The sequence below is a fragment of the Corvus moneduloides genome, chromosome 1 (genome assembly GCF_009650955.1).
Source record: "Corvus moneduloides isolate bCorMon1 chromosome 1, bCorMon1.pri, whole genome shotgun sequence".
Classification (NCBI taxonomy): domain Eukaryota; kingdom Metazoa; phylum Chordata; class Aves; order Passeriformes; family Corvidae; genus Corvus; species Corvus moneduloides.
The window spans coordinates 45930356-45955227 of record NC_045476.1 but is presented as its reverse complement, the minus strand read 5'-3'; the positions used below and the strand labels follow the sequence as shown (position 1 = coordinate 45955227).

At 41.4% G+C, this 24872-nt stretch overlaps 1 protein-coding gene across 1 annotated transcript; it reads left to right on the top strand.

Annotated features, from left to right (window-relative positions):
- Positions 1-14179: 14179 nt before the first annotated feature.
- On the top strand, positions 14180-22689 carry LOC116441749 (proline-rich protein 36-like). The gene is made up of 6 exons (XM_032104064.1): positions 14180-14471; positions 15669-15685; positions 15796-15915; positions 16003-16653; positions 16715-18087; positions 19757-22689. The coding sequence occupies exons 1-5, from the start codon at positions 14180-14182 to the stop codon at positions 17795-17797; spliced, it is 2163 nt and encodes a 720-aa protein (XP_031959955.1). The 3' UTR covers positions 17798-18087; positions 19757-22689.
- The last annotated feature ends 2183 nt before the right edge of the window (positions 22690-24872 follow it).

The following is a 24872-nucleotide window of genomic DNA, read 5'->3' as shown; positions in this document are numbered from 1 at the left end:
CGCGCACGAATTTGCAGCGAGCTGGGTGCGGGTGAGGCGGCCCTGCCTGCGCCGCGCACAATGCCCGCTCCGCGCCGCCCCGCTCCGCGCCACAGCGCGCCCCCCGCGCGCGCACCCGGCAGATGGGGCCTGCGGCGGAGGGGGCGAGCCGGGGGGACGGGCACGGGGGCACAGCAACAGCACCAGCAGGAGGAGGAGGAGGAGGAAGAGGGGCGGGGGTGAAGGCTGAACAATATCCTGCCGGCGCTGCCGGGTGCGCCGCGCTAGCGCAGCCCCCGCCCCTCCGCGCGGAGCCTGCGCGGGCCGCGCCGGGCAGGTGCACGGCGGCGGCCCCGCAGGTGGGGGCACGCCGCGGGGGCCACCCCGGGGAGCCAGCGGCCCACGTGGGGGAAAAGAAGTTTCTTTTCCCCTCCCCTTGCTGTCGATACCGACAGGGGTGAAAGAAAAGCGCCAGCCACGGTTCTGAAAGGCGGCGGAGGCTGGGTGAAACCGGCTCCGTTCCGCGGAGGTCATCATCCACCGCGGCTCTGGTGGCTCTGGTGAGCGCCGCGGCCAACCAGAGCAAGCTGCAACACACCATGGGTGAGAGCGATACATCGCTCCGGGCTCGGGACGGCGAGATGCCACATCCCCTCGCCACAAAACTGTCCCTGTGTCGAGTCCGCAGCGCGGGACCGAAAGCCATCCCTGAAAGATGAAAGCTTAAAGGTGGTAAAGTATTGACAAAATAAGTAACTGCGAGACAGACATGGCTTTTTCCCATCATGCACTTGGAAAAAAAGTAACCCAACTAGCCAAACTTGAAAGCAACAAGTTTGTACAAGCTGCGAGATAAGAGAAAAATTAAACTTCTTTATTGATAAAATGCACAGTGTTTGAATAGCCTGTGTCTGAAGGGAAAGTTGCATCATCGACCAAAGAAAACATGAATTGCTGCATAGACAGGTATAACCAAAATGTTTAGGGCAGTAACTTTAAAACAACTGACAACAAAAACAATACAAACATGAGGCAGCAGCAAAAGTAAGTCAGTGAGAAGGCTAATACCACTTCTGTAATACACAAAATAGCATGGCCTCTGAACACAAAAGGGGCAAATCTTTAAATCTGTAAAGAGAAAATTTTTGCACTGCACATATTATTAAAGAAGAGGAATACATCAAGACTAGGTAAGGAATCACATTGATGTTACTAAAATAAGCACAAACAGCATATAGGGGCATGCAGGAAAAAGAAAATGGTAATAGGGTGGAAATGCATGAAATATTTATCATATTCTGCAGTGCATAAAATAGATTATAATCTCAGAAGCAAAGAAATGCAAGGCTGGAAAATGAATACAGTGTTACATAATACTATTATTCAAAGCAGAGCAAGTGGAGGTGGCATATGTATGAAACATGAAAATTTGTACCTATGTTGTGTGTCTTGAAAAGGGTTACTAAGATCATTACTGAGACAGCTGAAAAGGAAAAATAAAAACCAAAACCCAAAACCAAAGAAACATGTTTCACAAAGAAAAACAAGGGAAGATGTAGATGACATCTTCCATAACATATGATCAAGGGGTAACTGTCTAGCAGGTTGTTTGTTTAGAAACTATTCTTTTTTCAACAAGATAGAGTATCAATCAGTCCACTCTTAAATATATATATATATTTTCCAATACATTTGAATACTTGGAGAAAAACTGTGTTAACTAGTTGAATTCAAACTTTCTGGGCAAAACGGAAAATATCAATGTATTATTGTTCCAACCTTTTCAGAAAAGCCTGATAAAGTAAACTTAAACTTCAGCAGTAAGCAAGACTGACCACTAAAGAAGAAAATCATGAAGGATGTGAGAGTTTCAGCTGGCAGTATGCTGCCTGCAGCATGATGGAGGAAAAGGACATTGAAGATAATTTAAGAGATGCAGAGCTGATTAGAATAGAGCAAATATGATCTGGAACAAGATGTGGGACTAAAATACCACCTTATAAAAAATGATTACCAGATATGACAATAACAAAACCAAAAAACAATAACAAAAGATTAAATCTTCTAAAATAACTTTTGCTTTGGTGTTCACAAATCATTCTGTTCATGGTAAAAAAAAAAAAAAAACAAACAAAAACGTTTGGATTAAAACAAAGTGATTAATCTAAAAAGCAGAGATGGTGAATTAAAGAAGCAGGGAGATAACAATCTGATAATACAGGAGCACAGAAGGCCTAATAATGATATTATTACGCACACTAACCAAACACTGACAAACAAATATTCTGTTAATTATATAATCATGCATATGCTTCCTATGCTTGAGAATAAATGATTATGGAAAAGAAACTCTTCTTGAAATTGCATATATGCACTAAACCTTATAAACTCCCTACCACATGGATTAATCTAACTCCCATACACCACTTATGCCTGGTAAAGTATTTACTACAGACTTGGAAAGCTGAGTGTGGAACCCTTGCTTTGACTAGAAAGCACGAATTACTGAAGGCTGCTACGTCTTGACAGATAGACAACAATCAGATATCTCTTATCAATACCGAACTACTTGGAAATAATTCAAGATACAGATATCTGATTTTCATTTGACCTATTCCAATTTGCACTCAACTTTGATATTAAAATGTTCAGCTAGAATAAAGATATTTATAATAAAAACATATATAAAGAACAGAAGATGAATAGATATTGTCATGGATACATATGCAGGCAATCATTTAAACATGCGGCAATAGTAACATCACATTTTTCATAGCTTCTAGTCAACATACAGCAGGCAAATATATGCTTAATAAAGGTTATTAATCCTTAATAAAGTTGTTGCACTGTTTTTATGATATATAAATGCATTTTGCACTAGCTTATGTTGAAATAAGACAAATATTTTAAAAAGTTGGGCTGCATATTTTCAACCCCATGGTGAATTAACTCTCAAGCAGCAGTCTCAGTAGCTGCAAAGCAAAACAAATTCTCCAGTGTGGCATGCTGCCTCAGTGCCTCCTAAGGTCTCTATTCCAATATTTTCTTGTTCAAAATAAATTAGGAAATATGGGCCCAAATCTTGAGGCTTGGCTCTTGTGCAGTGCAAACAGAAATGACCTGGCAGCAGAGCAAAACCAGCATGGCTGTGTATTCTCTTTTATCAGATTTCTTTGGGGAGATCAGACTGATTGGCTTTTACTCATATGTACTTCTGACAATGCTGCAGCCCTTTGGGTAACCCGTAAGCACCAGCCCGTGCTGGAGGTGATGCAGAGCTGTGCAGCAGCAGAGGGACTGCTGGGAAACTCCCTTCGGTGGGGATTTGAATGCATTTCCTCCACTGCAAGGTGCGATGGGTGCACATCTATGGGTAATGGTAACTGCTGGACAGCAAGGCAATGACAATACCATTCTGTGGCTTTCTGAAGGTAAACATCTGTGGCCGGAAGGTGGATGACTCCCCGGAGGTTTTGTGCCTACTAGCCACGTGGGTTAGACAGAAGTGTGGGTGAAGGGGAAGGATGCACCCTACAGTCTTTTCTCACCTGTGCAAACCTCCGCACAGTCACTGCTGTTGTGCCAATGCGGTCCTGCAGCTCTACACGTTTTGTACCTCTGACTGAAGTTGTTTTTTCAGTCTCCTCAGACTAACTTTCCCTTCGCTTTGCCTGAACAACAATAGTTGCCTGACACCGCTCAAATGCTTCAACCAACCTGACTGCGGCAATCTCAGTTTACATACGACCCAAGAATCCAGTGCCACACAATGTGAATCACAAGCATTCTGTGACATCCCCCACGCTGAACTCAAAAGTTACATACCAACCTAGATTTTTTTTGACTGCAACCTGCCCCAGCCTGGATAGGATGCCTGTCAAAAAGCAAAAGTGCTATGAAATGAAATTCATAGCACTGAAAGGCATCGCACACAAGCTGTCGTCCCCTCTCACATTTTGCATGAGCAATTTCTGCTCGTTTGTGTTCTCTCACACACCATGTCCTGAAACAGTTACGTAAAATGAATATTTAACTTACGATAGTCAGCTGTATTGAACTGCACTTAATTGGTTATTAAGTGAAGTAAATTATCCTTACCATATTCGTCAGAGGTGAAAAACCTACATATATGGCTACATGTAGTGCATTCATTAGTTTATAGACCCCAAGCCCCCTGGGAAGTATCAGATATCTACACAGTGTCCCATGGTGCAGCATTTTGTAGTTGGATGTCTCAGCTAGCTTGCAGATATGTAAAATCATATACAAACAGACATCTCCCTATTGATTGCCTCTGTGACGAGGCTCGTTTACTCCTGCAAACATTATCTGCAATGTACTTCAATCACAGAATCTTTTTTTAAAATAGAGTTGAATAAGAATATGCAAAATATGATTTTGGATAAAACACGTTACTTTTAGTCAAACTACTGCACCATTTTGTGCAAGGCATTTCATAGCTGTATGTCTGTTTTGACTAAGATGCTTGTGCAACTGAAGTAAATACATACTTTGCAGATGTGGCCCCAACAGTTATTTCAGTTCACCCCTTGGTGAGTCATGGAGAGGCAAAATGCTGGAAGAAAATTATGGAGTAAAATCCAACAAATCTGTTTGGCGTGATGTACTGAAGGGTGAACAAGAGCACTAATGAGAATAGCGAGTCTTTCACCCCCAGTTGCCACAAGAAATCTTAGCTTCTTAAAGTTGTAATAGAGAGGTGCCCACTTTCCCATAAAAGATCACAGCAATCAATAATAATGTTTAATCCCATAAATCTTACTCTGTAGTTTGCACAGTCCTCTTGCCTGCTATGTGGACAGAGTTCACTTTTTTGCTATCTATAGTAGGACATCAACTCCCACAAACACTATATATATGCTATTTAATACAAGCCAGTATGTTTTATGACTGTGGATTTCAGAACCACTTCAAATAAAAAGCTTCGGCTTTAAAAAAAGCATTTTGAAGATCATATTCTCTTCCATCCTTAACACTAGACCAGGACCTTGATGAGTCATGCTCGTAATTTCCATGTGGCAACTACTTCCACAAAAAAGAACAAATAAAAAAAATGCAATAGAGCTTTATATAATAATATTTAATGCAATTAGGCAGCTGGAAGAAAGGAGGAAAGTTGGCATCCTAGGATCAGCCAAGTTTCCCATGTCATAAATGTATGTTCAGCAGGTCACTAATTTCACAGCTTTCTCCCCAGACATATAATTTTTAGGTCTTTCATGTGAAGATGTTTAATGTGGGACACTGAGAGATGAAAAAAAGAGTGGTTCCTGTTAAAGCCCTCATCATCACAGCACTAGATAACTCCTAGGCATGAGATGGGCATATAATTCTTACCTAAAACAGTCAGTTGATAAGTGGTTATTTTGGGGATGTGTCTGAATAGAAGCTCTATTAATTTAACAGTATGTAAATGATGATCCCTAGACATATAAAGCCATAGTTCCTGTTATTTTTACTTGTTAAAAGGAAAGTTACACCAAGTTATCTCCAAAGTGTTCTGCAATGTTGTTTGCAATTTTTTGACTGGTTCTGCTTTTTTCCATTTTGTGACTCATTTTCCCTCACTTCCAGCCATTGTGCTTCTATCCCAGTTAGTATGCTTTTAGGAATGCAGAAATTTGATCTAATGATTCAGGTAAGGATGGATTTCACACAGCCCAAGCAAAGCTGTGCATTATGGTAGAAAGCATCTGAACCATTGCACTTGGCCCTGCAGAGGGTTATTCAAGTATTATTATCTGGAGCTTAGATGTTCCTGCTGCTGAGCTCAAACCACAGTGAGTTCTTGCATAGGAATTCTTCATCAACAGGAGAATCATCTCTGTCATTGACCTGATAGTACAAATAAAAATCTACTGACACAAACTGAAAACATGGAAGAGTTTTTAGTCGAAGGAAATGGTTAGAACTGATTGATGAATTGAACTATGTTCTAACTTTCATTATGAAACACAAAACCACATGAAATGTCCTGTTTCCAGTTTCATTATTAACTCAGAACTCTGCCCAGGTTCTGCTACACTTTTGCTAAGGTTCAAAACCTTTTAAGTAAAACTGTGCATCTAATTACAGCCAAACTTGACAGGAGTCAATATTCATTGTACATAAAATACATGCAAAATGTGTGGTTTTGGTGTAAAACATTGAAAGCTGGTGGTTTTGGCCAAATTAGCATTTTCTTCTAAGGCTCCTTCCAATCTCAAACTCAGATGATTTCACAGTTACAAAGACAAAATGAATGAGATTTTCACAGTTCTTTTCAGGAGCAATTAGCTGTTAATATTCACAGCTCTTTTAAGGAACAAGATACCTGTTAATATTTCCAGGTGCTTAGTAAAAAAGATTTAACATATGCAGTGCCACTAAGATAAAGGTCATTTATGTAAGTGTCAGAGTATGCTTAGTTTAATGCAAACAACACAAAGCAAATAACTTCAAAATGTTACTCCGCACCCCAAAAATGTTAAAAATACTTGTTCTGATTTAAAAAAAAAAAAAAAAAAAAAAAAAAAAGTAACAAAAATGTATTCGAGTATTTGATGTATTTATCTGCTTGAAGCAACTATGTTTCTAGATTTCCTGCTAAGTGGCTGCAATGGAAACAAACTGAGACGGAGAGCAGCAGTTGGAAACTCACTAGAATATAGTATTTTTAGGGCAAAATTAGGTTAATATTTATGATAGTAATTTATACTCATGAAAGCACTTGAGGAAAATGCTTTAACAGGTGTGTAAAAGTTAGTTCCTGCGTTAAATACAAAAATTTGTGGGGAAAGGTCTCTCTCTTCTCTGTAATTTGCTTCTGGCAGATTATACTAAAAACTCCTTCCTGTATTAGATTTTTTCCTTCACAAATGTTGGTAAGATGCTTATGAGAAGTTTTGGAATATTATGCTCATGAAAGATGCAGTGAATTCTGTCAACTCATTTTTCCTTTATAGGTATACAGATGGAAAATCTCTCTGCACCGCATCTGCAAATGTGCCACTTCCAAAGTGGGTGGGGCCAGGTGAAGAAATGCTCCAAATTATTGCAGACATAGAAAAATAATGTCCAAGTCAACTCACCCCCATATTTTTCAAACACGGGACACCTTCAAATACAAGAATCGCTCAATATGCTGCCATGAATGAACTATGCATAAACTCATCTCACATCTAAGCCCATGCTTAAAACTCTAATTTTAGATATTTTTGTGTAAAAAGAAAAAGAAAACATATTCAGCTCTTCATTTACTTAATACCAAGTGGTCATTGCTGTGGGAATATCACAAAGTGTTACTGTCTTTTTTGCTTGATTTGGTTCCGTAAAAATCTTTCCATGACCAAAAGAAGTATTGCACTCAGTCCATACTGAACTTTTTAACAAAAAGCAATAAAGCAATCTATTTCACTGTCAAATGATTGAAAGAAATTTAATTAATGCCTTTGGAGGGAACACCTATATAAGTATCACAATCACAAGAATGTGCGTATATGCATATATGAATACATATGCCCAGCTGCAGTCTACCCTGTTGCTTTAATGTCATAACACTATAGTCCATGAGCAGCTGAAGGCAAAAATGAACTCCTATAATTTAAAATATCATGCTGACACAATTTTAAGGTCAAATTACATTGTGTAGTTTATTAGAAGGTTAAATGCTGGCTTCATCACAGGACACTCCAGCCCTAGAAAAGGCAGGCAGTATAGAAATGCTCATAGACAAACAAATTAAAAATAGTAAGTTATAAACAGGGGAAAATAAGTTTATGCCACACCAACAAAACCAAAAAAAACCAAAAAACCCCAAACCCAAAAAACAGAAAACACAAAGACGCATGAAAAGCAGTATGCTATGTTAGATGTTTATCTATACATAAGAGACAGGTGTCACAAAAACAAAACAAAAAAATCACGAAGCTAAAGAGAAACTTTAACTCACCAGTTTCCATCTGTTATATCTGAATTCATGCATAATTGATTATCCATGACTGGTAAGTTCTTTTTTTTCACTAGCCTAACACAGTTTTCTAAACATTATGTGTTAAATCACCACCAAAGTAAAGGGTGTTTGAGAAACCGTAAGGGCAGAATAAAAATTTTTTAATGAAAAATAACATGTCAGTTAATAATAGAGCTGACCTATGTTTAAGAGAGAAATTTTAATCATGTGCATATTAAATATTAATAACCTATTCTGTTATTGTTATAATAAGGTTAAGTAAGCTTCTCCATGCTTAAGGAAAGAGAAAAAGTAGGAATATATAACAGTGAAAAAAAGTGCTGAGAAGCAGAGACATAAGGAAAATGTGTCAACAATAAACAAGAGGAAATGAGAAAGAAGGAAAAGATGAAGGTGGAAACTAATCTCTATGTGTCATTATGACTGCCAGAGTACTGGCAAAGCAGCAGCATCCTTTTATTTCAATTTTAATCATTTCTGAATTTTAATACCCTGCTCCTTTTGTAATTCTCCTGGCATTCCCTATATGCATCCATCCCAGCCAAAACACCAGTGTAAATTAAATGGCATGCAACCACACCACTGATGTAGTTCTCCCAGTAGAACCAATTGAGTGACCAAAAAGCAGAGAAGGTATGACTACTTTGCGCCCCCATAGACCACTGGCCAATTAAGAGACTTAATGTTCTTTAATTCCTTTAATTTTGAAAAGAAGGGCAGTGGTTAGGTAACCCAGCATTATAGAGCCATTAAAAAAAAATAAAGCAAGCCAGTAGTAATACAATAATCAGTGACCATCAGGGCCTGGAAAAATGAGTTTGCTCTCACTGGCACTAAGGAGCATCACATGATTATTTAATTACAGCTCTAATTTTTGTCTCGTGGATGGCAACATATCAACAATTAATAGGGCAAATAGAGGAGACTGCATTTTTAAAGAGACAGAACCTATATGAAATAGTGCTTGGTAATGCAATTTATCAGACAGTATAATGCTTCTTACGGCGTATCTGTCATCCTGCCAAACATATAAAGAAATTCTACTGGTTCAATTCTCTTGCATGGTATCTATAAAATTCTTCTGGAATGCTTAGAAAACAATAACTACACCTATGAGTATCCTAATTGTCATTTTAAGCAGCAATGCAGAAGTCGGTTCCTTGTAGGGCTTGCAGCCCAAATAAAGTAGTGGAATCACAAGTTTCAAATACAAACATGCTGCAAAATTGCCTTAAGAAGATTATAATGAAATTCATCAGGAACGGTGAAAATGATTAAGGTATTCAGTGAGTCAGGTGAAGAAAAAAGGAAAAAGAAAGTCAATAAAATACAGTCAATGGGATAGAGATTGATTTTGTCTGATTGACTTTACTGTGAGATTTTCTTACAAAGCACACTGAAACTAGGGGCTCAAAACCTATATCGTACAGTTCCTGCACAGAACTCCTAGATAAGAAATGAAAAGCAAGACCCAAAAGAAGATGTATGATACATATTATCGATTGAAAAGCTCTGCTTTAAAACTGTTGGATGCGGTTTCCCTTGTGCCTCATCCTGCAAAGACGGCAGTGCGGAACCTAGGAACTGTGGGAAGTTCAGTATGTTGAGAAGCACTTTTCACAATAGGGGAATCTGGAAGTGTATCAAGAGAAAAACTAATTTTATGCACCTTTTTGCAAATGTACTCACTTTTCCACAGCGATGGGTGGACCAAGCTATGTACCCCATGAATTTATATTATCCAGTGTAAATTTCAGACAATAGTCAATATCTGACATAGCAAAAGCAAGCTCCAAATTTCCTCTCAGCAATAACATGTACCTGTAAAAAACCTACCAAACTACTCTTAGAAGCTTTTTAAAATCTTACTTCTCCATATAAAAATTAAACCTGCTTTTTCATTTGATATTCTAAAATCTACCCTTTGAACAAGCAAAGAAACGCTGAGTTTGCGCTTTTGCACAGAAAAAAAACCTACTGCTAAACAGCAGGTCAAATATTATTGCAAAAAGTGTGACTAGAGAAGCAGTACTATTACAATAAATGCTCCATTCCTCCCCAAAATTGTGTCAAATTAAGTTGTTTTCATTGAAGTCATGAACATTCTGGATTGAAGATCTTAATCTATAATCTTAAAAAGAAAGCTGGCAAGCAAGAGCTTGTATGTAAAAGTAAATATCATTCTTTTTATGCACTGGTTACTATACAGATAACATGTCTCACAAAGACTGTAATTAAATGTCTAGTGCAGAAGTAACACCAAAAAGCATACAGTATTATTACATTACAATGAATCCTTAGAAGCTAGAACTGTCATTTTTAAGTTTTAAGATGCCTTTAATTATTCTTGAGACTCCTTACATTTATCAAGGAAGCCCACCTATGATGAAAAGCGCTAATGATTTAAAATCTTTCTAATACTGCTTTCCACAAAATTATTAATTTCATCTTTGATTATAAACATTTTAAAACTCAGTCTGCAATTTCTCTCCATTTTTTGCATTTGGTCTTTCTGAGAGCTTGCGTGCATGCACGCTCTCTCCCACTCTCTTTCCCTCCTCTCTTTTCTGTCTTTAATGTAATAGAAGTAGGAACATGGGGTGTGTATGAAATTTAGAACTTTCTTCCTTTTCATTGAAAATGTTTTTAATTACCTGGCTATTATGACCAGACACACATTCTAAGTGCAGTTACTGAAAAGGAAATACCTTTCTCATACCTTTGCATGTAGGTTTGAGTTCAGAGCAGCGATTCTTGGCACTTGTGCTGAAAATGTTTTCCACTCTAGGACTGATTTACAAATATAAAGAATTACTTAATCCTTCAGTGTTCTATGAAACACGTATATTACTAATTTTGTAGCTGGGTAAATAAACCAGGAGCATATTAAGGCCACATTTATAAAAGAATAGTGTGCTGCATCTTCCTTTTCTTTCATATGAAGTTGTGTGCTGAGCATTTTCAAAATCAGGGTTACAGCATTAAGGATGGCAAACATGGCATGGACAGTTATTAACCCAAAATCACACATTTTTTTTCAGGGCTGAAACCAGAACCAGGAGTCCAGACACCAGAAAAGAGTACGAGACAGTCCCCCAAGTATATGTGATCTGAGCACATCACCACTTTGTCTAGTGAACAGCAAGTGTAATGACCCACAAACGATTGCTGCTGGCCAAATAAATCCTGTCAGAGCAGGATCCTGGGAAGATGAGATGCACTTGAGGTTTAAAGCACCTCCCTCATCTCCTCAGGTCATATCATGTCATAATGTGCCACGGGAAAGAGATAGAGCAGATAGTGGCTGGAAGTTATGTAAGGCCAACACAGCTGACAGACGTGGCCCATCCTGATGTTCTGCACCCAGGTGCAGCTGGGGTGACTGAGGCCCATCTGCAGGCCAGCAGACTCCTCTGCCTCTCTTCTAACCCGCAGTTCACAACAGCGAAGCACAAGGTGGCGAGAGCTAACTCTTGTGAACCTACAGCTGTGCAGAGGTGTCACCAGCCATGCTTTACAACAGCTCAGAGACAGCAGCTAGCCTACACTCTGCTGAGAGCAGGTCCTACAGTCCCAATCCCAGCATACACAAATGCACAGGGTCTCACAAGGAAATCAATCTCCAAAGCGACTGCTGTGTGTTGGTGTTCTAAATAAATAGCTACAAGGTGGACCTTGGCACAAATACTAAGTGTTAATTTGCCCCTCAGCCTGTCTGAACACCTAATGTTGATCTTCTACAAGAACAGTGAAAACTAAGCTCTGCAGTGACACAGCAGTGTGCATGGGAGCAAAGTCAGGCTCAGCAAGTTTAAAAGGAAATATTTAGAATTCAGACGGTGCCTGAGGTATGTTACTACACTCTACTACTGTACTCTACTATTACTATGCCATTCCTAGTACACTGCACCAGATAAAACAGATTAAGAGTAGATTACAACTGGTACAGGGCACAAGGACCAGATCAGAACATATGTACAAGATCAGTGCTGGCAAGTCTCCTTAAAATTAATCTCTATCAAGACTTACACCTACTGAGAGCAATGCCGTGCGGAAACCATTAGAAAGTTGACATTTGCAAAGCTATAGAATGGATACCCATTAAGAAATGAAGTGTTGGTGATAATTGTGGTAAGCTCAGATGCCACAGGATGGCAAATATTCGAAAACACCAGCATTTCTGAAGAGAACATCAGACTATATCCTGTTGGAAGTAACAGTTACAAGTTGTGGTCTGGGCTGTTGAGAGTTCATGATACCACAGCCAAGGGAACTGACCAACAAGCCAACTTAGTGTTAAGTATAATACTTTCAGAAGCTGAGGAAGAAATGAACCTCTCAGGTAAAGGTTATTAATGGAAGCCTTCAACAGAGAATTTAGAGAAGCTTTTTGCGAACTGTGGGTTATTCTGACTGTTGTTATCTTCAGTTCAAACACTGGCTACTTGGACTCATTAGTCCAAGATTGAAAGTACCATCAACAGGGCTTTCTGACATGGACTTTATAAAGTTGCAAAATTTCCGTATAACAGGCAGTAAGAACTGTAAGTTACTCTTTAACCGTCAAACTGTTTTACTTCTTGCTTTTTTTCTTTTTTTTTTTTTAGAATCAGTAGCAACTTTGTGACAACTAAAGTTTAAAAAATGCACTTGATTGCATAGTGACAGATTTGCAGAACATTTTTCATCACACACACATATGTGCTTTCAGTTATTAATAAAATGCTTCTGCCCTTAATCTGCCATTGCCTGAATATACAATTTCAGTGTCTTGGATAGACAAATACTGTTAAGGAATTCTGTTTTCCCTGTTTGAGATGCAATTCAATTACACCAAGTTAAACTGAATACTATGTCTTTAAAACTGGCTTTGGCATGCCACAGAAAGGAATACCGAATCACTTTTCTATTAAGTTTCACGTAGAGTGGAATGATAAAAAAACTTTCTTCTCTTCCTAACCTCCCCTTCCTTTTTCCCTTGTTTTAAACAAGGAAGAGCCAGCTGCCCTGGGTAACACCACAGGTAGATATTAAAATGGAGACAGCCATTATTTAGTGGCGACAGGAATATAAATACAGGCACTAACCTATAAACTAGTGTTTACTTCAGGAAAGTAAGCCATATTTTTTCCTCTGATTGCCGTGCTGTCAGTTTAATGCAGCGTAAATAAACAGTAGGTGCATGATAGCTTTAAGTAGAAAGTGTTCATTCCACAAGAGGAGCAGATTACTGAAGCCTGATGCCTATAACGGCAAAAACAGAACTTCCATTTTACCTGGCTAAGAGACTTGTGGCTTTTCTATCAAATTAATTTGTCAGAATTCTGTGAAAAATATTATGTACTCAAAGAACTTTACCAAAAACATTCATTTTTGCAGCCCTCAACTCGAGCCATTTGAAAAAACAAAAGCCAATCACTCCTCTGTAATTTCACCATCCCATCGCTCTAAATGAAAGCTTTATATAATCAACCTAATATAACAGAAAATAAAATGATATATAGAATTGCCTATACTTTGAGTTATTTTGTTCTTATAAATATATTCCCTGACTGAAAGTAAAAAAATTCCCCTTTGGAAAAAGCAATGATGTCTGAGAAGATTGTATATACACTCTACATCTATTAACATAAATTATAAGAAAGTAAAATGTTCCAGATGTGTTTAAACTGTTGTAGAAGGAAAGTTTGTGGCTTCACTGGATATATATTAAATATATCTAGAGAGAGCAATGGCAGTTGTATACAAGAAGGCAATAAAATGCTTCACTAGAGTCTATGTTAAAATACCATAGTTCCTAGAAATATGACTAAAACATTTCAGAAGTCCTATTTCCTCCAGTTTTAATTCAGAAATCTACTTTAATGTATTTTCCTATATATTACAAAATATTTTATTAATAAAGTAAGCTCCTTAATTTTTTTTTTCAAATACAGCTGGATACCTAAGGAATTACTACAAATTCCTCTGACAATACTTAGATTTAAAAAAATAGATGAAATTAAAAAGGTGACAATACTTTGAAAAAATCAAGTAGTTGATATATTTTAAAGATTTGGTGGGGGGTTTTTTGTTTGGTTTTTTGGTTTTTTTTAAGAAGAACACCAGACTTCAATGATTATCTTCTAAAAGGTAGTTGCATACATGTAAACCCTTCTCTATCCCAAACCTGTAACATGGGAGAAACCTCTCTAAAGAGGTTTTAGTGCTGCAGGGGTAGATGTGCCCATGTCCCCAGCAGAGCTGAACGTGGTGCTTGGTGCCTGTGGGATGCTGGCAGGGGTGCAGGCAGGGCTGGCACTGCCTGCCCTGCCTTGGGAAGCGCAGCCACAGAGGGCAGGTGCTCATCCGCTGACCTGCTGGGCCTACGCTGCAAACCAGAGAGGTGCCCTGCTCGCGTACAAGCTGGGGCTGGCGTGGCAGCCTCTCTCAGCTTCTGATACTGCCAAAGCACTGTGTCCCATCAGTGAGTTACAGATTGACTCTGCTTCACACTGCTTTCTCGGGAGCACAACAGCAGGTTAGGATTCATGAGTCGCTAAAATAGCAAGAGAAGGGAAACTGCGAGAGTTACTTTGCTATTTAAAGTATCAAGAACAAAGAGTATAAAAAGGAAATGGCCAGTTTTTCAAAATTCATGCACAAAAAGCATTTCATTTAAATATTTTTTGTTCTAGTAAACTATTTTGCATACAAAGGACTTATTTATTACATATTTGAACTTGTGGGAAAAAGGGAAGGAATGCACTGATTCCTGAAATAACTCTACAGCCTTTTTGGAGGCTTCGCTCTTCTGTGCTCTTGTTGTACTCTGAACAGTTTTATTACAGGGACAGAGGAATTCCTTGGAGTCAGTTGTTTCTTTTCTACTAGCTGTACTGAAGAGTGGGCATACATAGCATACTAGCCAAGGATTTTAATTTCTCTTCTATTGCCTTATTATGTGTGTACCCTATCTGTTCTGATGCATGCTTATATGTGAACACGTTGCATTTTCTGTCTGCTCATTTTTTTACCTACTCTATGTTATTTCACATTTCCTTGCAAAACCATTGCTTTGATTTGAAAAGCAAGGTAATACCAATAACAATCTCAAATAGAAAGTGAATTAGAAAATGAGTGTATGTATAAACATATTAAAGAGCATATAGGAGTACGGGACTGGAAAGAACACTCTCAAATTCTACAAATAGCGCTGAAGAGTAATTAGAAGATAGAAATTGCAAAGAACATCCTATATTCATGTCTATACACTCTACGCTTACAGTTTCAAGTTGTTTTTGAATAGTGCGCCTGATTTGACACATTTCTATCTGGTGATTGTGTTAAATGCTTGAAGAGATAGTGAAATATCCAAGCATTCCTTGTGCTAACTACAGCTGAAATTTTACACTTATTGTAACCTTTTCTAACAATGTGAGAAAAACAGAGTAAATATATTAAATTTGTTTCACAACAGATGCTTAGGTTGTTAATATTTAAGATGCCTATTCATGCTATTCCTGTCTGCACATTTGTCAAAAATGTAAGCTTGAATGCTAATGTTTGCCAGCAGACTACAGCAGACAAATATATGAATGCACTGTACCAAAATAATACAAAGTAGAAATAAGGGGCCGCTGCTAACTCCCACCCAAGCAGCACGGACCAGAATGAAAGGGCACCTCCAGATCACACGCCCTGGAGTCTCTGCATCTGAATTTGTGAATTTTCGCAGAAGCGCTGCGCTCATTTGTACGGACTAAAACCAGCGGAGAGCTTTCCTCAGTTTAAACTCATTCCAGCTCAGGAGCTGGTGCAAAGTGTTTCAGAAAACTTAGATTTTAGTGAAGTTTCTCCCGCAGTCAGAGAAAGCTGGAGACTGGCAGAGGAAAACTCCGGGTCGGGCAGGTGCCTGTCAGGAGCGCTCCCCCGGCAGCCGGCGGAGACGGCGACAAAGGGGCGAGGGTTTAGCAAAACCTCGGGTGGCGGGTTCGGAGACGGAGCGGAAAAATCAAAAAATAAAATCCTGGAGCACAGAGACGAGTTCCTGGCACTACTCCCTGTGACAGCGGCAGCGCCGGGTCGTGCCGCGGGCGGGCGGGGGGGACGTGCCACCCACCGCCACGGGCGCGCCCCCGGCTGGGCCAGCCATCGCCGCTCGGCCGCCCGCGCAACCCCCGCGCCCCGCGGAAGCGCCACCCCGAGACCCCCCCTCCCTGCCCGCGACCCCCCGGGCCCGCCGCCTCGCCCCGCGCCGTCGGGGGCGCCGCCGCCCCGCGCCCGCCGCTGCCGGGAGGCGCGCGGGGCTGGGTAAGAACTTTGCCAAACTTCTGGGTTTTTTCCCTCTGCCCCCACCCCCACCTCCCCCCACTACCCCCGTGCCGGTGGCGGGTGAGGCGGCAGCGGGCAGGGGAGCGGACCGGAGCGGGGCCGGCGACCGGCAGCGGCGCGGCGGCAGGTGTGAGCCCGTGCCGGCCGGGAGGCTCCGGCAGCGGCAGCGCCAAGCGCGGCCACCCGCCCTGCGCCTCCCTCCCACCCGCCCTCCCGGGCCGGCACAGCCGGCCTCGGTAAATCGCCGCGGCGGGTGCCCCCGGCACGGCCCCGTCCCCCCCCGTCCCCCACGTCCCCGAGGAGCGACGCCGAAGGAGCGGGACCGACTCACTCATGGGAGCGCGGCGGGCGAGGCCGGCGACACCTCCGGCTTCCGAGGCGCCGGCGAAGTTAATTGCACTGAAGTTCAAGTTGTCTTTTCACCCATCAGGAGTGGGCGTTTAAAGGAAGGAGAGCGAGGAGGAGGAGGAGGAGGGGGGAGAGTCTCTCTCGCTCGCTCGCTCTCGCACACACACACAGGCACACGCATGCACGCACGCACATACACACACACACACACGCACACGCACCCGCCCGCTCGACTCCGCTCCCGAGCTGCCTCAGCAAGGAGGAGCCCGGACGGAAAACACCAGGGCAGCAAGGTACCGGCGTGGGGCAGCCCTGCCTCTGCCTGCGTGTGTCTGTGCGGGTGTGCCTGCGTGTGTGTGTGTATATGTGTGTGAGTGTGTGTGTGTGCCCGCGCTCCCCCGCCCGCTGCCTCGCACGGCTCCTCCGGGCGGGGAGGTGCGCGCTGCCCCCGGGGAGGGGGCGGCGGTGCCGTCGGGGCAGCGCGGCCGCTGGAGGCCGGTCCGACTGGGGCCGGGGGACTCCGAGCCCTGCGCCGCCCGCTCGGCTCCGCGCCCGCTGCCTCCTGCCTGCACGGCGGCGGTGGGAGGGGGGGAGAACCGAGCGGCGGCTGGAGCGCAGCGGTGGCGTGTGTCTGTGTGTGTGTGCGCGGCGGCTCCTTCCCTCCAGCGGCTCCCGGCCACGCGGGGCGGTGGGGCTGACTTGGTGGAAGTGCCGGGGGATGGTGGTGTGCGTGTGTCCATCCCTGCCGCGACCCCCTACCCCCCGCAACTCGGGTCGAAACCCTCCACTGTCCCCGCATTGCCTTCCCCCGGCACCGCGCCCCTACCCCCCTCTCCCCCCTTCTCTCCATGCTTCTTCCCCCGCTCCTTTATTTCCACAGCTGCCCCCGCGCCCTCTGGCCACCCCTCGCCGCTACTCCCAGAGCACCGGCAGCAGCCCCTTTCGGGCAGGCAGCCGCCCCACGGCCACCCGCGATTTGAAGTGGCTGAGGGAGAGAAGCTCCGCTACCGCGCTGGCGGCCTCCGCGGGTTGGGGATTCCCGGGTGCGGACAGGCATCCCCCGGAGGCCTCGGCCCGCCGGCAGCTCTGCTGCCCCGTCGGGCCGGGAGCGGGGCCGAGCCCCGCCGCGCATCACTCTGGGGCTTCTGCCCGGTGTTTCACCTGGCGCCACGTGCTCCTCCGTAACGCTGTTTGAGAATCGCCTTTATTCGTGAAACTTCTCCTAGAGGAAGTACTTTTCTCTCCTTTTTTTGTTTTTAAGACCTTCTTTCCCCTCTTCACTGATGCAGGATTTGGAAGTGGACTTCCTGGAGAATGACCCTGGCAATGAGTGCAGGTTTCCCTGAAAGCTGAGGCTGTTTCTTATTCCCTAGGAAACTGATGGGAGAGGGGACCTCGGATGTCGGCCCAATCTCCGTCTTTTATTTGTCTCGACTTTGAGGCAGATTTTCTCTTTCAGCTCTGGGAACTGACAGGTACAATTCCCATAGGCACCTTTGCATGAAACAAGACCAAGGCCAAGAAGTTGATACGTCATTGCTTTTGCTAGTTAGCCAGCAGTATGTCCTTCTATTAATTGCTATTAAAAGGTTAACCTTGTAGCTCAGTTATTGAATAATCATTAATCCATGGAGGATACACAAGCCCAAAGGTTAATAATAGGAATAGCAATTAATAATATTGACCTTGCCAGTGGGGAGAGTATTTTTGTCACAGTTATTAAAAGGCACTACTATTTATACTAGGTACAGTGGTGCAAATTTGGACTCAATATGTTGAGTACTAATTTACTGCAACAACACTAGAAATTAAGCCACCCCTTTATCTCCATGTTATCAGTCTGCTGACTTTTTCTCTGTTTAAAATGTATCATCCCCTACTCTCTCATTTTAAATAGAAATGCTAGGTCTTTAATCAATTCTGACATTTCCACTAGAAAATAACATTGAGCTCACTTACACAGATAAAAATTTATTTGCCTGCAGCTGATTTGTTGTAGTGCTTTGGACCTATTCATTTCCCAGAGAGGACTTAGCTTTTTATGGTATTTTGATACCATGGGAATAAATAGGAAAATAAATAGGAAATCAGTACGGAGGGGACATTCTCACTTTTATAGGTCCAACTCTCCCCTCCCTGGAGTCGCCTCCTTGCAGGGCTGCTCTAACTGACTGACTGACTAACCTACATCCTTCTATTGTCAAAGACCCATCTCCTTTATCTGTATCACATTTTTGACTGGCTGGTCAGTAAACCCTAATAATAATCATGTTTCATGTCTCAGAAATCTAATAATCAAGTTACTCATTGCTACAAATTGCAGCTAAAGTATTTGGGTTAGTCATGTTATCCCCACTTTAAAGGCAGGGAAACTGAAAAGGGAAAATTAACACATTTGCCTGAGGCTACACATGGATTTAAGACCAGATCCAGAACTGGAACTGAATTTAGACCAAGCTCCCTCTTAAAGATCCTCAAATGCACTATGGAAAATCCTTCCTTAAAATAGAAATGTAACATAAACCTTATTTTTCATCAACTTTGTGTATTAGTCAAAATATACATGGTTTTTTTTAAGGTCACATTTTGTTTTTAAAAGATAAGATTTATCCAGCTTAAAAAAAAAGTGTGGTAATACTTTTCAACTACACTGGGCAGTTTACTTTGGAAACAAATATTTAATATCAGACTGTGAGCAGTAATGGGAATAGAATTGCTTGATATTAGGCTACTGTAAACAATATTAGCTGAATGTTATGGTATAGTTACAGACTAACAAAATATGATGGGAAGTCCAGCATTAGTATAGAAAAGGTGCTCTTGCTTACCTAGTGTGAATTGGTTTTCACAATAATGCTCCTTCAGTGCTTTTAGTGCCAAAATCCCTAATATGGGTCTAAACACTGAAAAACATATGGAACAACCATATACTGTGCTTGAGAGTTATGATTTATGTCATTAAGCAGTGAGTTTTACCAAGTTGTGTCATTCATGTCACTGAAGCAAGACATATATTGCCTGTCCTTTAGCTGTGGCATGTCATCAAAGCTATATGGTATGACTGAGCACAGATGGCATGCCTAAAAAGCAGGTGTACAATATAACTTTCCTATTACTGACACGTAGATATTTCCTCTTCCTCAGTGTCCACCCCCAGATGTTTGCTTGCCCAACCTTCTACAGGAACTACAGAAAGTCCTGTTCATCCTGCTCATCCCTGATGCCTGGAACTGTGCAGTTGAAACCCTATACAGAATAAGTGTTCGCATTCTTTTTAAATTTTTTTTTTATTATTTATGCTGACAGCTCCATTCTGTGCATTTTTAGAGTCCTGATTTGAGGGAAGTGGGTGCAGATCTCATTCAAATAGTCATTCTCCAATACCATTAGCATTACCTGCCAAAAATGAAAGTGGCATATGAATCACAATAAGCCACTCATGAATTTGTGGATTTAGAACCTGCCAAGGAACAACAGATACACACGCGATTTCAAAGACCCGTCAGTTTTAGGGACTTCCAACAATGCATGAAAGTACATTTGTCCAAAGATCATGTTATTGATGGCACATTCTATAAGGCCTACAGACATAACTGATTCCAGGGTAGGATGATACTAACTGAAAATATTTCTGTTCCAGTCTTTCTTTTACAAGTGAGGTAGTGAAAATGATGAATCTGCTAATCATAACTATGTCAGAGGCCCTTCCTGAGGTGCCTCTTATTGAAGTGCTACTGTGACATAATGATGTGTTGCTTTTGCGTGAGAAGAGCTTTAAAATCCTCTGGGAATTATCACAGTTGCTTTCCAGTTCCTTTCAGACATGTAAATACCTTTATGTTTAGACATGAGTACAGAGGGGTGGAAAGTGAAGTTCAGTGAGGAGTAGAGTGGGGTTAAAAGCATCCACACAGACCCAGGAACCAAATACATACATATGTGGGGGTTTTTTCTGTATCTGATATTACCTGGGGCTTGAAGTGAAATGTTCATTATCAAGAAGCAACGCTGCGAAACCTGTGCCTACTTGAGAGTTATGTTGACCCATGGTTGACAGAGAAGGCCATCTTCAGCTTGAAATTACAGATGAGCAACAGAACTCTCAGTAGCACTCAGATACTTACGTTCTTCTCAAGTAATATGTACATTATCAAGTATGGCTTATCACCAGCTTTTAGTGTATGGATAATGCTATATCAGTGAAAACCCCTACATGCCACGTAGCATTCCTTATAATTGCTTGCTTTCTTCATGGTTTGCTTAAGCTGAGCATGTCAGAAACTGAAAATAACATTTGGGTCTTTTTTCCTCTTAACGTACAAAAACTCCAGCCCACGTTTTGAAAACTATTTATATGTTATTGCTTGTGGAACATAGCAAAGACACCTGCATACTGGCATGGTCTATACATGGATGTCTCAGCAGCTTGATGAAATGTTAAGACTTGGTTTGAGTAACTGTGTTTTTCCAATCAGTTATAAATGTTATCTGTTGTAGATGAAAATGGTAGTCAACAGATACAACCATGCTGAAGTAGCCTTCTGTGTGTATTTTGAATGTGAGTACCCCAACCTTTTCTGATGTTTTATCTTGCTAGTGGCTCTGTGGAAGATAAATGACTTTTTCTGAATGTATCTTCAGTGCCTTTCTGCAGTCTTTTGGTTATTCTACTGCTTGTTGGTTACACACCAATCTCTTGAGCTCAGGCCTATATCACCTTGCTACTTGAATGTCTCTTCTGAAAATTTGTTTACTGAATTGGGCATCATGTCAATAATAACATATTCATCTGTCTGTCTCCAGACTGGCTTAAGTTCTCTCCAATCGTTCCGTGAAGGCCCATGTTTCCAGGCCCTGATGCTACACCGTACCTCAGTCCATTTGGCTTCTCTCCAAGATGGTAACTGTTTTCTGCTCTGCATCTCTGTTACAGGAGATCTTTGGATGACCTAAAAAAGTAAAGTGCATCCTGTAGATTTCCTTGTAAAACTTTGCTTTTTGGAAAGGAAGATCAACTTTTTGCAGGTGCATCAGTGATGTCAGACTCACTTCTCTTTTGCCTGACTGCCGTCTGCATCTTCCATCAGTCTAAAAGTATAATTTTTTAAAGGATTGAAGGAGTTATATTAATATTTGTGTGAACCACTTTTCCTGCACATTGTCTGTTCTTTTCTCCTTCCACTTGGTGTCTGGTTTGTCTTGGCTGCTTTTAAAAATTCTGTTGCCTGTAGTGAGGGACTGCCAGATTAAACCACTGAAGAGAAACCAGGTGACTGTCTACTTTTATGAATATAGGTTGTGTATAATAAATTCCGGTTTTACATCTATGCAAATTAAATCATCATATGATTCTGACTACATGCATTTTTTATCAAATATGGCATATATTTCACAAATTATATTTAACTTGTAGTCATGCTACAATTTTGAATACCTAACTAGGAGTTACAAGGTGTGCCACTAGATCTTAGTAAACAGGTCTACAAACCCAGAAGAAATAGGAGAAATTCAGCTTTTTTCTTGTATTCTTGGTAAGTCCAGTGAAAAAGCTTTTCCTGCTATAGGTGATAATATAAACTCCTCACCACTGTGCTGTTTAGAGACAAAAATACACTTGGTTTCTAGAAATGTAGAGATTTTGTAAGGGCCTAAACAGAACGTGCCCAGAATAAAGAGGTTTCAGAGAAACATGTCTTTGGTCTGGAGTTTCCAGCATCTAGTTAGTGAGGCCTTTTATTAATGTTTCTGTCACAGAGTAGAAGACATCAGTCACAATGTCAAAATAAACATTTTACTTCTTCAGAATTACCTTTTCACCTCGGGAATATTGTGAAGCGAAATCAGAATTTAGCATAATTCTTCCTGTGGACAGACAGGGCAGTTTTAGTGTCAAGCCCTAAGCCTTGCAATGTGATTCCCAACCGTAGGTGCACCAGACTTTGAATAATCAGTCTGTCAGATGAGCTATGACAGGCATTATGCTGCGAAGGTAACCACTCAATGCTTTCAATGTTAACTGTCTTCAGTAACTGCTGCTGGTTTTTTCCTAAATAAAAAGATATTTTGGTGAGCACAAAGATGTCTCTTTCAATGCTTGTGTTTCGGTCACTAAGAGGATCTGGATGGTGTGAAATGTGGGAATCGGGTGGAATTTAAACATGTGAACAAACAGCTGTGATTCAGAAAACCTCTGCTAAGAAGTTGCCTAAACCTCAAAGCACTAGGTTTGCCTTAGAGTTAGTTCCTCTTCTACCTGGGACTCCTAAGTGGCCATTCAGGACTGTTCATGCCCACCCAAGTCCTCTCAACCCACAATATTCTTCTGCTCGAGTGTCTTGGTCAGCTTGGCCTCCTGGTTACTCCAGGAGTGTGCCCAGACTCCCTGACATGACTGCATTCTTGACAAAATGCAGCAGGGTCAGTGTGGTAATAGTGGGACTTATTCCCAGGACTATTTTTATTTTTACTCTTATTTTTGTTTTTGTTTTTAATTTTTTTTTAGGGGGATGTTGTATGTATTCCACAACAATTTAACGTAGTGAAGACAAAAATAATCCCAGGAAAACTCAGTGTGTGCCCCAGCCCTGGGAATAACCTAAACATAAGATTATGATCTAAGGAATCTTGAATTCTTTTGTGCTCAAGGGCACTGTTTCAGCAGAAGGGTCGAGACTGCTTCTTCTAAAATAACCATCAGCCTGGTGGTCAGGGTCCTCCCCGGGGTGAGAGGAGTTGTAAATTGGGGCCTTTCAGGGCAGCAGAGATGAATCCCATGATTGCATTAGTGCTCTAATCACAGAGTTGTTATATAGAGGGAGATGGGAAGCCAGCTTCTCCTCCAGCTATGTTTTAATAAAACATAAGTTTTGAAGGAAAGATCACAGGAACCTATTTTCATAAAAAGAATGAGGGTGTAGATATTGAGTGGATGGAGGCATCTCTCAGACAGCCCTGGGTAGAGCCCTGACTTTAGAGGTAACTCTCAGGTAGAGCCTTGGCTTTAGAAGGAGGCAGGATTGTAGATTTGGGACAAGCCTCATTTTTCCCCTTGTTAACTCCAGTTGTCTTATGTTGAGGTCAAGACATGCTGTGCTGGCTGTTTTCCAGGCCACCCAGGTGTCTCTCCTTGTACTCCAGAGGAAAGTTGTGCTTTCAAAACATGATTCTGGATACCCGGTCGGGAGCCATGGGACAAAAAATTCAGGGCTGGAACAGTGGAATCCTTTATAGGATTAGGCCCTAAACCATATAAATCAGTATCTAATTATTCCTAACAGATGATTTCATATTAAGAGCAATATTTGGTGTCTGCTGGGAACTGTTCTCTCAGGACAGTTTCTGGTCCATTTTTATTTTGCATCACAAAGGACAGCACAGGAAACTGTTGGATTGCATATTATTTATAATGAAAATTCTCACTGTAAGTGGTTGCCATTAGAAGCTCTAATGGCTAACATGGCTAGACACTCATATTGGTTTTGAGTCCTGTGGGACACAAGGTTAGAATTATATTTTTATGGAATTTATCTAAATTAAAATTGAAATAAACACTAAAATGTTGGCCTTTTCTAGGAAAAGTGTAATGATATTTAAAGATACTTATTTCTTCTTCAAAAATAATTTCATTTTGTCTACTTGAAAACTTCTGAAATCAGGGGATGATATATCCCTCCAAAAAAAGATAATGACAGCAGTCGCTTTCCTCTGCCATGGCATCACTGACTGCTTTTGCCACGTATAGGATGTATGGGCACAGTTCAGGCAGTCTGCTCCATGCGTGTTTTCTTCCCCAAACCTGCTTGATACAGCTGAAGAGTAGGTTACAAAGCTGCCCTGGAACCCTTCCACTTGTGATCTACATCCTACAAGATGGAATATTCTAAATATCTTGGGCTTTCCCTAGCTAACAAGCTGGTTATTCTGGCTATGCATGAAGATACAGATTTGGGTCTTAATTAACATCTGCAGTTTAATCAAACCATTTATGATCCTGAGAAATCTGAACTGTAGACTTTCTGGTTTTTCTGATGAGAGACAAATACCATGAACTAAAATAATGGTTTAGTATATAAAGCCTTTACACCAGCTCTGTGGCTGTGGTAACTTTTGTGGAAGCGTGAGAAGTCTGAAGATCATATTTTTCAATGTCTGATGAAGAATTTAAAGATAATAGATATGAGAATAAATACACTAGGGACTTGACAAAAGATTTTTGGTGCTTAAGTTTAAACAGCATTCTATGTCATTTTACAGGGGCTAG

What these genes read in the sequence shown, in the direction of transcription:
- LOC116441749 (XM_032104064.1), top strand. Translation starts at nt 14,180, where the DNA reads ATGTCCCCAGCAGAGCTGAACGTGGTGCTTGGTGCCTGTGGGATGCTG. An exon ending in AGGGTTTAGCAAAACCTCGG is followed by an intron (nt 15,916 to 16,002) that starts GTGGCGGGTTCG and finishes TCCCTGTGACAG; the next exon opens with CGGCAGCGCCGGGTCGTGCC. An exon ending in GCTTCCGAGGCGCCGGCGAA is followed by an intron (nt 16,654 to 16,714) that starts GTTAATTGCACT and finishes GTTTAAAGGAAG; the next exon opens with GAGAGCGAGGAGGAGGAGGA.